At 30.5% G+C, this 16,872-nt stretch overlaps 3 protein-coding genes and 1 long non-coding RNA gene across 9 annotated transcripts; 2 read left to right on the forward strand and 2 right to left on the reverse strand.

Annotated features, from left to right (window-relative positions):
- Positions 1 to 57: 57 nt before the first annotated feature.
- LOC117215740 (protein phosphatase 1 regulatory subunit 16A) lies at positions 58 to 10,552 on the forward strand. 4 transcript variants are annotated; one of them, XM_033462183.1, is made up of 9 exons: positions 58 to 165; positions 4,842 to 5,105; positions 5,191 to 5,505; positions 5,617 to 5,759; positions 5,836 to 5,961; positions 6,042 to 6,117; positions 6,200 to 6,417; positions 6,501 to 6,672; positions 9,331 to 10,552. In XM_033462183.1, the coding sequence occupies exons 2-9, from the start codon at positions 4,877 to 4,879 to the stop codon at positions 9,636 to 9,638; spliced, it is 1,587 nt and encodes a 528-aa protein (XP_033318074.1). In that variant the 5' UTR covers positions 58 to 165; positions 4,842 to 4,876; the 3' UTR covers positions 9,639 to 10,552. The 4 variants fall into 4 exon arrangements, with proteins under 4 accessions (XP_033318074.1, XP_033318073.1, XP_033318079.1 ...); XM_033462182.1 differs by lacking the exon at positions 58 to 165 and adding an exon at positions 3,100 to 3,843; XM_033462188.1 differs by lacking the exons at positions 58 to 165; positions 9,331 to 10,552 and adding exons at positions 3,101 to 3,843; positions 7,104 to 7,231.
- On the reverse strand, positions 1,477 to 4,758 carry LOC117215744 (transmembrane protein 42). 2 transcript variants are annotated; one of them, XM_033462195.1, is made up of 5 exons: positions 4,669 to 4,758; positions 4,501 to 4,602; positions 2,281 to 2,469; positions 2,023 to 2,169; positions 1,761 to 1,910 (listed from the first exon to the last, which is right to left on the reverse strand). In XM_033462195.1, exons 3-5 carry the CDS (start codon positions 2,455 to 2,457, stop codon positions 1,761 to 1,763), a joined length of 474 nt encoding a protein of 157 aa, XP_033318086.1. In that variant the 5' UTR covers positions 2,458 to 2,469; positions 4,501 to 4,602; positions 4,669 to 4,758. The 2 variants fall into 2 exon arrangements, with proteins under 2 accessions (XP_033318088.1, XP_033318086.1); XM_033462197.1 differs by lacking the exons at positions 4,501 to 4,602; positions 4,669 to 4,758 and having other exon boundaries at positions 1,477 to 1,910; positions 2,281 to 2,735.
- LOC117215746 lies at positions 10,250 to 12,718 on the reverse strand. The gene is made up of 2 exons (XR_004489200.1): positions 12,110 to 12,718; positions 10,250 to 12,007 (listed from the first exon to the last, which is right to left on the reverse strand). It is a non-coding gene; the product is annotated as an uncharacterized LOC117215746 (long non-coding RNA).
- LOC117215743 (peptide methionine sulfoxide reductase) lies at positions 11,740 to 16,826 on the forward strand. 2 transcript variants are annotated; one of them, XM_033462193.1, is made up of 5 exons: positions 11,740 to 11,838; positions 14,597 to 14,763; positions 15,080 to 15,200; positions 15,292 to 15,428; positions 15,726 to 16,826. In XM_033462193.1, the coding sequence occupies exons 1-5, from the start codon at positions 11,773 to 11,775 to the stop codon at positions 15,961 to 15,963; spliced, it is 729 nt and encodes a 242-aa protein (XP_033318084.1). In that variant the 5' UTR covers positions 11,740 to 11,772; the 3' UTR covers positions 15,964 to 16,826. The 2 variants fall into 2 exon arrangements, with proteins under 2 accessions (XP_033318084.1, XP_033318085.1); XM_033462194.1 differs by lacking the exon at positions 11,740 to 11,838 and adding an exon at positions 12,860 to 12,965.
- Positions 16,827 to 16,872: the final 46 nt, after the last annotated feature.

Genomic DNA, 16,872 nt, shown 5'->3' on the forward strand with positions numbered 1-16,872 from the left:
GAAACTGTCCCGTTGTCTCAGTTGCGAGAAGCGTTGCTAGAATCTAGGGGCACCCGTCACCGAGAGGGAGAACTATCGGTGGTGGGGATAAAAGTGTTGTGGAGGGGAAAGTAAGGCGCGTGCACGGGGCAGTAGAACTCGTTGAATAACGGAAGGCCTACCACGGTAAGGGTGATGAGTTAAAACATGTATAAAAACACTTGAAACGGATAATCTCGAAAATCTGAGACGATTAAATGCTAATTATTTGATTAATGTTTGATTATTACAAGAGCGTTAAGTGAACAATGACCGTAGCTTACAGTGATAGACGATTGTTACAATGTACTCTTGTAAATTCAATGAAAATAAAAAAGGTGTCGATGTTGATGATTCAAATAATGATTTAATCTATTGAGAAGTGCAATTACACGAGTCGAGTGTTTAAAGCAGCTCGAGCGGTTAATAGATCATACAAATTTTCAAGATTTACCGTTCAAAGTTGTACACTTAATGGTATGGAAGATTATGGACAAGTGTTTATTGTTACGCAAATGTGTAGCAGAGCAGTAGTAAGAAAATATTTATTAAAAAAGATAAAAAGAGAGAAACTATCATATTTTGGACTGTTGGGAATGACTGACAACCGGTAGGCGGCAGTGTAGAGAACAACACTGTGGCGCAGCCGCCGCTCGATAAAGCCATCCTCTGGCTCCTCTTTTACGTTCTCCTTCTAATACCCTCCTTTTCAACTGCATGATATACCTATGAACCACGACCCTGCCCCACAAAGTAAAAACCTGGTCGACTGAAACTTCTTGGACAGTTCGGTACACATATACCTTTAACTAGGGTACACTACCTATGTAACGAAATGCTAGTAACCCTGGACTAGTAGGATGCTTCGTTACTAACCTACGTCAACTTCCCAAACAGTATAAATAAAGGCTCGTTATTTAATCAATTTAATGAATTAATTAACTTTTCTTAGATCGAAATTTTAAAGATTTTTTAGTTAGAATTTCAAATCTAGTATTTTTTTGTACTTACAATTAGTTTCGTAAATACGATCAGCTTTGAAATTTTTCTTTTAATTTTGATGTTAATTTTAGTTGCTTAATATTAAAATTTTAAGAAAAAAGTATAAAGAAATGAAAGAGGCAAAACGTTATTGTTAGATTAAAAAGAACTTCTGATTCAATGCAATCAAAAAGGAATTTGTATAGTCTACGTGTAGTAGGAAATAGGGCGGAAGAATCTTCTATTCTTTTTTCCCTCGCGTTTCTTATCCAGTACTATTACAAGCACGGAGATCCACTTTAGTCTCTAAACAAGTACGCTTCAGGTCTTTTCTCTTGCCAGTTTCCTCGGTCGTTCTTTTCGTATTTTCCATTATCTTTTTTTTTAAAGAGAAATGAAAACCAAAGACGATAAGCCTGTATTAATCTTTATATGCTCGGTTAAGTAGCGCAAATCATGGGCAATTACAAATATCGTATGACAAATAATGAAATAAATTTTACAAAGCTGAAATAAGGTTTCGAAGATTTAGAAACGAATAACAGTTTAACAAGAAAAAGAATTAACTGGTACGAAAAAAAAACGAAAAGAAAAGAGGTCTTGCAATTCCCTTAAACAAAGTTTCAGTATAATTTTTTATTTATTTATTCAATTTATACATACTAAAATAGATAATAATATTATTACAATGTAGATGACATGTAGACACAGCATAATATTAAGAAAGTAACAGAAAAAGATTTCCAAATCATTTTCGGAAATTATTCGCTCTTCGATCTCTTCAGAGAAGGTATATGATGGTCTTTGGATTGCGTACAAGAGATGACCAATAAACCCAGAATAACGAAAGATATACCGCACCACCAAGTAAGTGACGTTGATTCGTTAAAAATCAAGGAACCCGTAAGAGCCTTTAAGAAAAAATAAATCAGATCTAAATATGCATTCACTTTTCTTTGTGTTCTCGTTTTAGTGTGTATATATATATATATACATATATCGATAGAAGAATAAGTAAAATACCGAGCAAATATAACTGGTGGCGGCGCTAGTTATTGTACATGGTAAAGAAGATCCGCTAGCATTGAGTGCTTTTACGAAAAATGCGTAGCCCACAGTGTTGCTTATTATCATTAGTATTAAAAGTACTCCTTTAAGCAGCAATCCGAACTTATTAAGAAATACATAATTAGTTTTGAATAAAAATAGTGGAATTTAATTTATACACAAGATTATTAAATACTCTTTACGCAACTAATGGTTGCGAAGAACATCACTTACAATGGAATCCACATCGGCACCACCAGCGAGTTTACCAAGTAGACTTCCGATAGTTGCAAAGAATCCACTGACGACAGCTAAAGGAATATTTGATTCTTGCTTTGTTTCTTTCATATATAACATCGAGGAAGGTTGACTTTCTTTCAATGTCAACGAAGAAGAAAGTTTACGTTTCATTATCAAGCACCGCTGTTAATATATTAAATATATTAATAATAATAAAATAATGACATAGAATTATTTTCAATCCATATCACTTTTAACTTTACTGATGTGAAACTGAGATTTCTACTAGTACCGTAAACAAAGTATAACATCCTATACTTTATGCGCGATGACTACAGATCTTGTTTTCATGGCGGGAGTATTAAAATGAATGAAAAACAAATCGATTTTCTAATTACTCATTTTATTAAAAATCTTCGTGCTAATAAAATATGAATAATTATGTATATAAGGAAGACACTGTCCTTTGTTACTTTACTTTATTTAATAATTAAATTTGTAATATACTTATTTACTTACACAAAAAATGAGAGATAGAGAAAAGGTTAGATAAGTATACAATTCACATCATAAAATAATGAAATATGAATAATTATGTATATAAGGAAGACACTGTCCTTTGTTACTTTACTTTATTTAATAATTAAATTTGTAATATACTTATTTACTTACACAAAAAATGAGAGATAGAAAAAAGGTTAGATAAGTATACAATTCACATCAATTATAACAGAATCTTTCTCAAAATTTATCGACTAATAGATATTCTTACATAATTCAACAAATAAAAATGTACTAATGAATTGTTGAGATAAGTTAAATTCCGAGATTCAATGACTCAATAAATTAATTTGATTATACCCAAAAAAGAACGGTAAGATAACAATGTACATACATACATTGTGTACGTCATAAATTAATAGCGATATTTGAATTTCCAAGAAGGTGCTAAGCACTAAGTTCCACGATCTTCTGATTCGATATGTGTTACAAATATACCATAATCTGTAGAAAATAAAATGAATACACAGCATATAGCGTGAGTACGCATAGAGACTGGTCGTGCGTAAGAGATACATAATTTGAAAAAAGACAAAGTTAGCGCGCGGTGAAGGGAACGCGCGAATGGTTTTCTACAGGTAGTTTAAAAATGGCGACTGACAGGTACGCGTTTCCTCGCGTGCACGGCGCCGCGACGAGATCAAACGCGACGTGATTTTCGTGAAATTAAAAGCAAGAGGTTCGTCCACCCTCTTCGGTTCAATTTCATTTAGTGGAATCGTCGCATCAGAGAGACCGTAAAAATTATGTTACGTTTTGATCAATCAACACGGTGACTTTCTCTCTCTCCGCTACGTCGTGTACTCGCGAGATTCAGCTCCACTTTTCAGTTCAACTTGGCAAGATACTAAAATTTCCTACCTTCATCTCGCCCGCTTTCCGAACCGAACGAAAAAAGAAACAAAAGACGAACGAATGAACGAACGAACGAGTAAACTTCCGCATTCCACTGGATCGCGAACGAATAAGTGAACGAGCAAGCGATCACTTGCCGATGTGAGTAGATACCGCGATTTGACACCCCCCAGTCTTAGAACAGATTTCTTTCACCTGCATTAACTCTCGAGTTACAATCATGAAATGGCATACACACTCACATTTCCGTTTCTAAGTCAGTTCCATCGATATTTTATTCATCACTGATTCAATTTTTTTCTCCCACTCTTCACCTGTATTCTTCTATTTCACCTATTTTGTCTTTTATACGAGGAATATATTGTTTTTTTCCATACGTTGAAATAAGAAACAAGAAATAAAGAATGAGAAAACAATGCCACCCAATATAACACCTTTGCATATGTTATTTTCGTTACCTGTTGAAATCTTCTAATTATATAATTTATCATAGAAAAATTACACTATATCATGTATAGAGTAAGATAAGATTAAATTGTACATTTTTATTTTGTGATAATTTAATTACGGATAATCTTATAATTTTTCATTAATTTTGTTGCTAATTGTTTTATTGATTTTTTAGTTTTATATAAAAAACATAATTTTATGTGAATTTTTTATTGCGTTAATGCGTAATGGAAGCATATTTTGCTTTAAGAAGAAACTACAAAGCAACGTTAACTTATTGTTACTGATTATATGATGAGCCAAATAAGTATTTTGGAACATTTGTGTAAATAATGTACATTTACTTACCTAAGTAGTTGATAAATATGACAAAGTTTTGGATAAAAGTATGATATCATTCACAATAAAATACCGAATGAAAAAGCAGTTAATTTCACACAGATTTTGAATCTGAAAGAGCAAAACTTAAATTATAACAAAATGATATCTAATGTATGTCACAAAATTTTAAAATACCTTGAAATGAATTCATGGTTTTATAAGTGTAAAGGTAATCTCGTTGACTTCAAATTCTGTTTTATCATAGTCTTCCTGATAAGAGTTCTGTTTCATGTGTATTGAAGACACTAACACATTATAATACTAAATAATACATACAAAACAAAATATAATCTGTTTCTTTTGAGTAGGTAAATACAGCTGTGAAAATTACAAAAATATAGCCATGGAACATTCAGATTTAGTAGCAGAAATGGTACATGTAGAAAGGTTAACAACACAAGAGAGATTGCATTTGGCTCGTCACAGAAGACTCCAACAATTAAAAGTATGGCGTCAACGTGAAAAAGAATGGCTACGACATCAAACCAGACATACAAGTAACAAACGTCACATATATTTTAGTGACAGTGTAATGCTATTAGAAGCCGCAGCAAGAAATGACATTGATGAAGGTAATCTGACATAATTTTTATAATATTATTATTTGCAATTACTTTTAATATAACTGAGTATATCAGTCGGCATATTAAGAAGTAGCATATGCTTTAGTGAGGCGACTCTTGAAAAAAGGAGTAAATCCAGATTCAACTAATGAAGATGGACTGACAGCTTTACATCAGTGTTGTATAGATGACAATGAAGAAATGATGAAATTACTAATCGAGTTTGGAGCAAATGTTAATGCAGAAGATAGTGAAAAATGGACACCATTACATGCTGCTGCTACCTGTGGCCACTTACACTTAGTTAAAAATCTCATTGCTAGAGGTGCCAATTTATTAGCTGTGAATGCTGATGGTAATATGCCTTATGATATTTGTGAAGATGAAAAAACATTAGATTGCATTGAAGGTAAAAATCCTTAAAATACATATCTGTAATTAAAAATTACTTAAAAAATGCAAGATTACAAAAAATATACAGGAATGATATTTTGATTTTAATTTGTTTATATAACTGTAGGAGAAATGGCAAGACGAGGTGTTACTCAAGAATTAATAGATGAAACTAGGGCTTCAATAGAAGTTCAAATGTTACGAGATTTACAAAATATAGCTTCTATAGGTGGTGATCTAGAATATAAAGATCATCAAGGTGCTACACCTGTATGTATACCAATTTATTAAGTCTATTAATTTTAAAAAGTAATTGTCAATAATCTTTTTCTTTTTTCAATTTTAGCTTCACATTGCAGCTGCAAATGGTTATTTAAGGGTAGTTGAATTTCTTTTAGACCAACATGTTTCAACTGATGTCGAAGATAATGACAAATGGCAACCAGTTCATGCAGCTGCTTGCTGGGGCCATGTACGATCTGAATTACGTTTTTTGTATTAACTAACTTATTTAAATTAAACCCGTTTTCTACATTCATTTTATCTTTTTAGTTGGAAGTTCTTGAGTTACTAGTACAAAATGGAGCTGATCTAAATGCAAAGAATAAACACGATGAAACGCCAGCTGGTAAAAATATTTTTGCTAATAAAATTTTGGAGATTATATTTTTGTATGAAATATTAATCAATTGTTAAATTTAATTTTATAGATATCTGCGAAGATCCGGAAATTAGAGAAAGGATAGTAGAACTTAAAACAGAACAAGAAAGTAAACGATTGCGAGAAGCACAGGGAAGACGGGTACGTAGATCTCAAAGTATAAATACACGTACTCAAAGCGTAAGAAGAACTTCGATAAGGGATAAAGTTTTGACTACAAAAAAAGATGCTCAAGAAGAAGCTCGTCTTAGATTACAAGCGCAACAGGTAACAAAGAAAAATAATATTTGTTATTGATTATGTAATGTTAGAAACAATTAAAATCAAACAACAGAGAAATTATGTTTCAGACATACGTTGGCGGTTCGACTACGAATGTTCCACAATCGGAAAACGAAGCCAACGTACGAGAAAATACAAGTAGCGAAACAGATTCTAATGTACCACCAACAGCTGCACGTAAAGCTCCTGAGGGGAAGGATAATGAATCTTTCCTTCACGAGGACGTCGATAAAGAATCAGGTATATTCCAAATCATGTTAAACTCGCACTGGTTATGGTTAAGTAGAATCCTCTGGTAAATGGTAGTTTTATGCATAAGATTTGTGCAAAAAAAGAAATACGTTACGTGTCATGTCCATTTAAACTGTGCGTTTGGTCGCATAACTCGACCTTGTTAACGTTGTATAGTTATTGTAACTTTATATTTATCATGCGCTTATTATGTTTAAAACAAAGCAAAATATTCCTTAACGAATTTTTGATAATCCAAAAAAATGAATTAAAGACTGGCAGTTAAAAATTATAAATGATCGCTATTATGTTAGTATAAAGATTGGAACAGTAATTTTTACTATAAATTGGTTAACAAAAGTATTAAGCATTGATCATTTATCAGCCCTTTCTGTTTTCTGTTACTACTGCGTCGTGTTCCTGAATAATTGCGAGGTCAGTTTTCTATATCACTTTCTTATTTCTTTAAACGTATTTTTCAACACAGCGATGTATTATTTTTTAACTTCTTACGTGATTGTACATTCGAAATTTTCTCTTGTAACAGTTGAATTATTTTTATGTGCTGTGTATATATAATATGTTTTTCTCTTTTTAAAATATCGTTATAGCATAAAAATATTTCTCCGAATTAAACTTTTTGTGGCAAGGGCTAAATTGCATTGGCTTAATTTTCAGTACTTCTTTGCAAATAATATGTTAGCATTTGGCAAAGCTTATTGGTCGTTATGTGTGAAGAGACATTATAATAAGTTTAACAGTCAAAAACCAAGCTCTTGTAATGTTGTTTTTATATTTACTACTTAAAATGTTCTAAGCTTAAACGCACATTCATAGTACACAAATAACTTAATACTCTCTCTATATATATACAAGTAGGATGAAGACTTTTACTGTAACAGTTTCCCAAAAAATTACTTTGTGAAGTAAATAAAGTATTGCAAATGTAGCTTCATTTGGTAATATTACTAGTATTTCATATTTTACCAAACAGATTAACTAAACTTGAATCTATATTGTAATGCATCAGTAATCAATATTCAATGAGCACTCCACATAATACTTACATATCATAGAAAGTTTGTGAATTAAAACATTAAACATATCGATTTGCTGTAATATACATACATATATATTAGATTTGTGAAAAGTTCTGACATATTCTTTATTTACTCACATTATAACAGTAAATTGTCATGTTTAGCAAATAGACGACAGCTACTGCTATTTATAGATATAAATAAATAAATATATATATTTATTTATTTATTTATATATATATATATATATATGTATATATATATATATATATAGCTCTTGTTTTGTTTGCTTCTTATTGATTCTGTTCTGATAACAAAGCATTTTAATATTTACGATTTTACGTGTACATGTTCTATAATTTAATGTTTGCCTAATGACATAAAAAACTTATATGCCAACAATAAAAAACAATGTTAAGAAAAATAGAAATAGAACTTTCTCACATACCTAACATATTAGTTCTGCTAATGATTAACTGTATTCATTCAATGTTAGTTACGTACTCACGCGATGTGTCTTCCCGTCTTTTAGTTTTATCGTTAAATGATAAAGTCGTTACGAGGTCAATTGTGTCACGACATTATGTTTCGTATTATTGCTAATAGGAGTCTGTAATAGATTCCACATCAAATCAATCATACTGATAAAATGTAACATTAACAAGCATAAAATTTGTCTTAATTTAAAAGTAAAAAGTTATACAATTAAAAATTTATTTAAATATTTTGATACATATTTAAATTGTTGATTATTACTATAAAGATGTTGATATAAAATGTTGATGTTTAATATCATATAGCACACTTGTTATCTTTTAAAAATAATAAAATTTATGATGTTATTGTAATATTTATATTGCATACTATTATATTTTAATAAATTTTATTGCATAAATGAAGGTATTAGTTTAAGAAATGATTGATTTGACAAATCTTATTACATTATTATAATAAGATATGTTTGGACATTGACACAGCTAAAAATAGCGTTAATGCATATGTCTAGAAAAATGTTAAGTCATTTTAGTGTTCCAGAGAATTCAACTATTATTTGCTTTGTATGTACATACATATTTCTGTATACAAATATTATGTTTAATGCATACGAATATTGAATTGTAAACTAAATCTTTTGTGTTTTATAATACAAAAATTTGTATAAATGCATTCATATTTTAAAACCTAAAGACTTAGTTTACAACGTGATAAACTAATAAACAAAAGTAACTTATTATCCACTTTTTATCGGGGTAAAGAAGAAACCAATATGTTGTTAAAAATTTTCTTCTTTCTCCTAAAAAAGAAGTCTGAGAACATGATAATAAATACGATAGAAGGTAGGAGACGAAGGATAAAGGTGTTTTTATGTAGAATAAAGAGAACATGTTTTTGGTGCTCCGTCATGCAATGTTTCTAATGCTTATTGCTGAAGCATGTACCGCTTAGCGCATGGCTGCTAATTTTCATACTAGTCGAGTTTCTTTTGAAGTGCTATTTCAGTGTATAAAAAGGGGAATTAGGTGGAGGGTAATACAAGGTGGAATGGGATGAGAGGGAAGGAAAGCAAATTTCACGTGAACCAGAAGGAACAAGAAATAGCATTGGATTTACATGTTTGCCTCGATAGTGACAGGGCCCGACTCGCCGATCAGTAATCAGCAGCCGATCTACGCGTCAGACAGCGACACCAACGGCAAGATCAACATACACGTCTCGGTAGTTTTTGTCAAATCATTATCGGATTTGAAGAAACAAAGGGCACAAAATCGGCATATATCCGGTGGATCGATAGATGCTAATGGAAATGGTATTCCCGGGTCGCCTATCTCCAATTCTGAACTCAACACTGGCAGGGATTTTCAGAGATTCACCGGAAATACGAGCGACATTGTCGGTGATAATCATTCTGAAAAAAGTTGCTGTACTGTCATGTAATTATTTTTAATTACTTTCTTCCTTACCACTACCTAGATTGCGAATTTTTATGCATTTTTGTAAAATCTAAAAGTACAAAAATGCACACAATGCATATAATATGCGAAAACATAAAATATCCAAAGTAGAGTATTTATTATAATATGTGATAAATGAAACAGATTTCTATTTAAATTCAATGTCTTTAAGTGTATCTATAAAAATATAAAAATCCGCAGTCTACTCATCACCTTCTTTAAAAATCATTTAATTCCATTTTATTCTTGTTCCCCGCAACTTTAGTACCTTCGTCAACATGTACTTATAAATCTATGTATCTCTTCCATAGAAAACCGTAGATAATTGTACCAAACGAGATTCTTTTATTTAGATATGGTGCAAACTAACATCTGTTTCGATCTTGTATTTTAAGTACCGTCTAATAGTTTCTTAGACCTTGATTAATTTTATAAGCTGTTCGCGTACGATTTTGAAAGGAAATCGCGTGGGGTCTTGAACAGATGATGCGCTTACAAATTCGAGATAACGGGATCGTATAGATTTCTAATCTGTATTGTACTTAAGCGAATATTTAAGTAACTGCGATACAATTAACTAAATTTATAGTTAAGTTTCGAATATGTACAGAATTTTATTTATTACAGCGTAAAAATAATGTATATTTCAAACAATAATTATTGAATTGTATATTGCGCAAGAACTCATTTTTGCGGCTACTATGTATGATATCGTATATCGTAGATATTTCTCGTGTTTTTTATAAAAATGCTAATTATAAATAATATTTTTTATATTCATTTAGATATACATATTTCTACGAATACTTTTATTTGTAAATTTTGATGTGTGCCGTTATTCCGCAATAGTATATATCCTGTATTTTTTCTTAGAAATATATCTTGAATTATACGATATTCAATCAACATTAATTTTACATCCTAACATTATTTATATGTCGGATTAAGGTTGGAATTTTGGGCGTTCGATGAACCTTCACTCAAATTTACCATCGCGGATATAGCTGATGTTTATTAGTACAAATGTGAGCACTACAAGAGGCTGTAAGTAATAGCGGCAATAGGATAGTCGAGATGTTGATGACAACGAATTCAGGTTCGATAACGAATCCACGGTACACGGGATGACGAATGCGATATGATACACGTATAACTGCACGTACAAGTCAAACTTATCTGCATGAACTCCAAAAACTCCAAGTGGAACTGCCCTTATATATTCCTTTTTCCACTCCTCGGGTCAATCTCTGTTTTTGAGGAGAGCTGCACAACTATTTCCTACTTCCTTTATTACACGTCCCTCCCGTGACCGTGGGTACGTTCGGTGATTCATCATGTCACCTCGAGCCCAAACCCATCATCATAATCCTTAAGTCCCCGTGTAACTAATTCTTCGTTTATTGTTTAAATGTCGTTGTCGTAAATGTTTGGATTAAGGTGTTGGATTTTTCTGAACATTCTAAAGAAAGGTTCCGATGCCCTTTCATCTCCGACATATATTCATTTCCGTACTGTTTCCATTTATACAAATTTTATATATTCATTTCTTTAATAATCGGATTTACGAAATGGAAATTGAATTTTGATTACATTCATATTTCATTCACACTTTTATTATTTTCGTATATAATAAATATACTCATGTATGAATCAGTAAAGAATGAAACAGACATTTTTGCTATAATTACATAATGTTTCTATATTATACCAACTTAATAAATTAATTCTATGCACGGTAAAATATCACTTTTCATTTTAAATATATTTGGAAATGTCCCTGACATCCTCCATCGTTGAACGTGATAATCACGTGCTCACGTTAATCGAAGCTGATTAAATTTTCAAGGAAGACCTAGCTTAACGAAAGCTACGAAAAAAGGCATAAGTATAAATGCATAAAATCCATTGCATTTTCATTACGTTAAACATTTTTCAAATCAATATTTCGAATCGCATGAAACATTTACATTTTATCGGAGTGAACAAATATTCGAACAAAGTTGCAAAGATTCCAATTCAATTGTTGCAAAACAATTTAACTTCGACTATTGTCTTTAACAATATTAATGAATGAATGATTCTTTTGGACCACTTATCAATAGATATTTCTATCAAAGATGGTGACACCAAATTTAACCCTCTTACTACGCAGGAGTTTCATCGCAATCAACTATCGCTATTTGGTATGTCATCATTAATTTGCACTATTTTACTATATTTTTCAATCAAGTTATCTTTGATTAGATATAGTATATTGTTAAATCCGACTTTTCGACGATTGTGGAATGATGCATGTCCAAGCTATGCGCCTGTACTATATTTGGCATTATGAAAATGCCAAACTTCCCAATACTGCCATGTTCCAATAAACATTTGTAAATGAATAAATTATATCAGATATTATGTATCACTGCAAACATCATATACACAGGAAATAAAAGACGCGATAATAACCTCTCTGCATGATCGAAGCTGTGGATGACGAGCTACTGAGCTTAGTGTGCAGGGTACAATAATTACATCAGTCGGTCCAGCAATTGTTATCTAATGTAACGAACACATGTGGCTTCAATTTTCTGATGCAACTCAGGCGAATAACTTACTGAACTCCAGTTAAATTGACAATTAACACATACCCTATATACAATGAGATTTGACATCGATTAATGGCACAGTATCTCTCGCGAGTGAGGTTAATATCGATATTTTTAGCCACGTTCTTTGATCCGGTATTTTAAAACACGCACCTTTTAGTTTTAGGCTAATGATTATATGTATCCGATTTGTAAAAAAATACTTACAGATATTTTACTACACAATTTGTAAATTTTATGTATGAATGAAATGCACAGCACCATTTAAATATTAAAATTATAATATAATATACGAATAACCTTTACCAGTCTTTACCGTTAGGAAGTATATATGTACATACTCTGTGGCGTCACAAATGCAATTTTTATTACCAAATAACCAACACAATAGTAGAAAATGTAAGCAGAAATGCTAAGGCAGCAATATCGGATTATTAAAATTGAAAATTGAATTGAGATTTAAAGGAGAGCTACTTACTAACGAAATATGTATTTCGAGAAAAGAGTGGTGGTAGTTCGTATTGAAGAGTGGGGAAAAGAGAAGGAGGGGGGATACTGTGATAAAAAGTAGAGCTGCTGAAGCACGCGGTAGTTTCTTGTTCTTTTCAGTCATTAACGGAGTGTCGTCCGTTGAATTTGGAGTGAATCTTTACTTTCTCGTTTACTTTACTTTTTCGTTTATATTTTTAATCTTTTCTATTTTATCGTAAAATAAGGTAAATAATTTTTTAATATCATTTAAAATTAGCTTATTTTAACTTTAATGTATTTTTATAACACTTCTACTAAACAGAAAAGATGTTACATATTTATACTGCTTAAAATATCACATGAATTTTTCAAAAAGTAGATTTTATTAATAAATATTAGAATAGAAAATAATAATTAAAACAGAAAATTCAGTAATTAAGAAAGTAAATAAGTCAGCAAATTGAATTACTTTAAATGATTAACAATATTTTATTATTTGGACAAATTTTGATTATTTTTATTAATCTTTTTAATCTGTCATCAATAAAAGTTGTTATGTCATAAATTTCAATTTGTTAATCAAATCATGTAACTAAACCATCTGAACTGCTTGTCACTTATAGACAAGCTGTTATATATTAGTTTATGCTTTACTCTTTATTTCAAAAAGTCACATAACTTGGCTAATTTTCAGAACTTTGTTTCTATAGGTATTTTTGTTTGATTATATATTGATGGGAAGTAAAACAGTTCCAAAAATATTTCCTTAAAAAATTGAAAAAGTAGGAACTTCTAATTTACCATTTACATAATTTTCTTTTTTTATGAAATAGTAAGATTTAAAAAAATTTTTTGGTGATGAATAATATTTAATGATGGTACATAATCACACAATAGATCCATCTTTGATTACATGTTACCGTGTTCATGAGATCAAACTACAATAGATTCAAGTATATTGAAGTCAATGAATAGCATTTTAAGCATCTTGTAAGATACATCAATGTATTTTCAAGTATGTACTCTATTTTTATACTTCTAATTCTGATATATTGAAATAGTTACAGGATTCGAAAATATATTCATTTTTGCATACATTTGAAAATAAAATTAAACAAATTAATTAATGTAAATTTTATCGTAAGAAAAAATAGTAGTATTGCGTGTTTAAATATTGAAAAGAATTTTGGATTTTAAAGTATGTTATTACGGAGTAATACATTTCAAAGTAATTTCATTAACTGAAACGATGAAGGTGATCAAGTTATGTGGTTCACCCTGTATAATTTCTTCACGCTTTTTTTGTACACGCATCTGACACAAGCATCAGATCTGTAATTTATACACAACGGGTGTCGTAAAAAAGGACTGTTTCTAAGCATAAAGATACAAGGTCAATATACGGCAAAATAATTTTTTAAACAAACGAAATCTCCAGACAGGTGTCGATACTAAAATACTTAGAATTAATTTTACTTATATTCATAAGCATTTTATTAGGTCTAACACTAACACCCGTTAAAAACATTTCCAATGTTTAAATTTCTAAAATTCTATTAATATCGAGGAAGAATTAAGAATTTTTGTGCTTTACATAAAAGAAAAATGATTTTGTTTGATAAAATCTTCGCTAGAAAACTGATACTATTCTGCCACTAGTCATCCTCAGCTTAACCGTTACTTAGCAGGTTTCAGGTTTCTTTATCGGATCAAATCAAAACATCATTACGGCACGTGAATCAAACGATTTTCGCTTATATCCCTTGCGTTGATATCATAATCTAGCATACTCAATTTCCGTTAGCATTTTTGTAATTGTATCAAGTACTCTCTTTTATGACCTTCTACGTGATTTGGCACGTGTTGATGACGATAGTCGAACAAGATGCCAGGACAATTCAAAGAAATCCAAGCAAAACGTGCAACATTCGGAATGGGATGCTTTTGGGCTGGCGATTGTCTTTTTGGCGTTTTACCCGGTGTAATTAGGACTTGCGTTGGCTATGCCGGAGGACAAAAGGAATCACCAATTTATAGAAATATGTATGTTCTTATACCATTTACATTTTCTTTCTCTAAGAATAACTAAGTATGCCTAAAACGTTTTTTTTTAGGTATGTGCAAAATTTGTTCTTGAACAATAGTTTATCTAATATCATTTTTTAAAAATATACAATAAAGATAATTATCTACAAAATAACACTTACATGTATTTTTATTAATTTTCCTAGTACAAATATTAATACCTTCTACATGCTTCTTTTTTATCGCAAATTTATTAATCGCTATATATCAGATAATACCTCTGTAATGTATTTATGACCTGTAATACCGTAATCTATTCTATTCTCGTTTACAGTGGAGATCATACGGAAGTCGTCGATATCGAATATAATCCAGACGTAATATCATATACACAATTACTCGCTTTATTTTGGCAGAATCATGAATATGGTCTCACTACAAAGATCAAGAGACAGGTAAATGTGTATAATGATTTTTATTATAAGTATTTAATTTTTAATCTTATTAATTATTAAAAGATGATTATTTTTTTTCTATTGGTTCCAGTATATGTCACTGGTCTTGTATCATGATGAAGAACAAAAGTTGCTAGCTGAAAAGTCACGTGAACAAGAACAGCGGAAGCGTACAAACCTAATTCTCACCGAGATAAGAAAATTCGAAAAGTTCTACCCGGCTGAGGAGTAAGAATTATGCATTATAACTATAACAATCTTTTTCGTAGAGAAGTACAAAAGGAAATGATTTTGGATCGATACATTACTTTAATTAACATTGTTATATGATAGAAAAAGAGAGAAAGTTCCACCTATTAATGATGTAATATTATTTGATTCGATCTTTTACGTTGATTTTTATTAGACTAAATATATCGTTCATATTTACTTAAAAATTTTAGATTCGTCCACAACGAATTAAAATATTTAAATAAGTGATTTTCAATATTTTTAAATAATTGATTCGTTTTTATTTTTTTTCAGTTATCATCAAAAGTATCGACTTCGAAATCATCCATGGTTAATCGAAACTACTGGTCTCACCAGCGACGAGGTTCTTCGAAATTCACCTTTAGCTGCTAAATTGAATGGTTACATTGCTGGTGCTGGAACGATCGAACAATTTGAAAAAGACTTACCTAATCTTGGTTTAAGTGAGAAAGCTGCGCAATATTTACAGAAATATGTAATCGAAAATCAAGGAAACGGTTTATATTGCTAGCTTAAGAATGTTTAATAATTCTTCGTATGTAGTACAGATCAAATAGGATTTATTTCCTCGTAAGAAGAAGTTTTTAAATCTGACAAAAGACTTCCTTATGCAATGCAGGTTTTCTGTGAACCTGTCTTAAAAGAATATGTCTGGAATCGTTCGCCGAACGATTCTAATAATGCGAATGAGGGTTTAGCTCGATTTTAAAAAGTAGTTATGTTCGGTAAATATCCTTCTTGTTAGTATTAAAACCTCTCGTTTTCTATCATTTTTATTGTAGTATGTAAGTTTTACTAACAGGATATTAATGCTATACTTCATGCATAAATGAGTAATAACAGGTTTGTTTGCTCAGCAGTATCGACATGTCGTTTTTTAAAAAGAACTAAAAATTAATTTGCAGTAAGATAGGCTGTGAAAGGTATATACAGATAATTCTGTTTGCAATAATTTGTTTTTTGATCACTTCGTACATTCTATAAGTTTTATAAGTTTATCGCGTTATTATTCATCCTAAAAAAAAAACAAATGACTATAGAGCATACAACTGAAGCATGCTTTTTAAATTCTTCAAGTTGTAACTTTTTGGATAATATTACTATTTGTTATAAACAAATGTTTATTACATATAAAAATACAATTATGTAATATTTATTAAGAATTATGACCATGAGTATTAGTAAATGTATATAATTTCAAGACAACTGCGTTGTCAGATACGCACGCTTACGTACATATAGATATATGGTATGGTGAAGTGAGATACGACTGTATATCGGAATTTAATGTGCTTCTAACTCATTTACTTCACATTATAATTTGATTTTTATATATACTTTACTTATATAAAATTAATTTGCATTGCGAAAAAATCAAAATATATGTAATAATCGTTTATAAAAATCAGTAAAATTACTG

This window comes from Bombus bifarius, unplaced genomic scaffold (genome assembly GCF_011952205.1).
Source record: "Bombus bifarius isolate JDL3187 unplaced genomic scaffold, Bbif_JDL3187 scf7180000009790, whole genome shotgun sequence".
NCBI classification, from domain to species: Eukaryota; Metazoa; Arthropoda; class Insecta; order Hymenoptera; family Apidae; genus Bombus; species Bombus bifarius.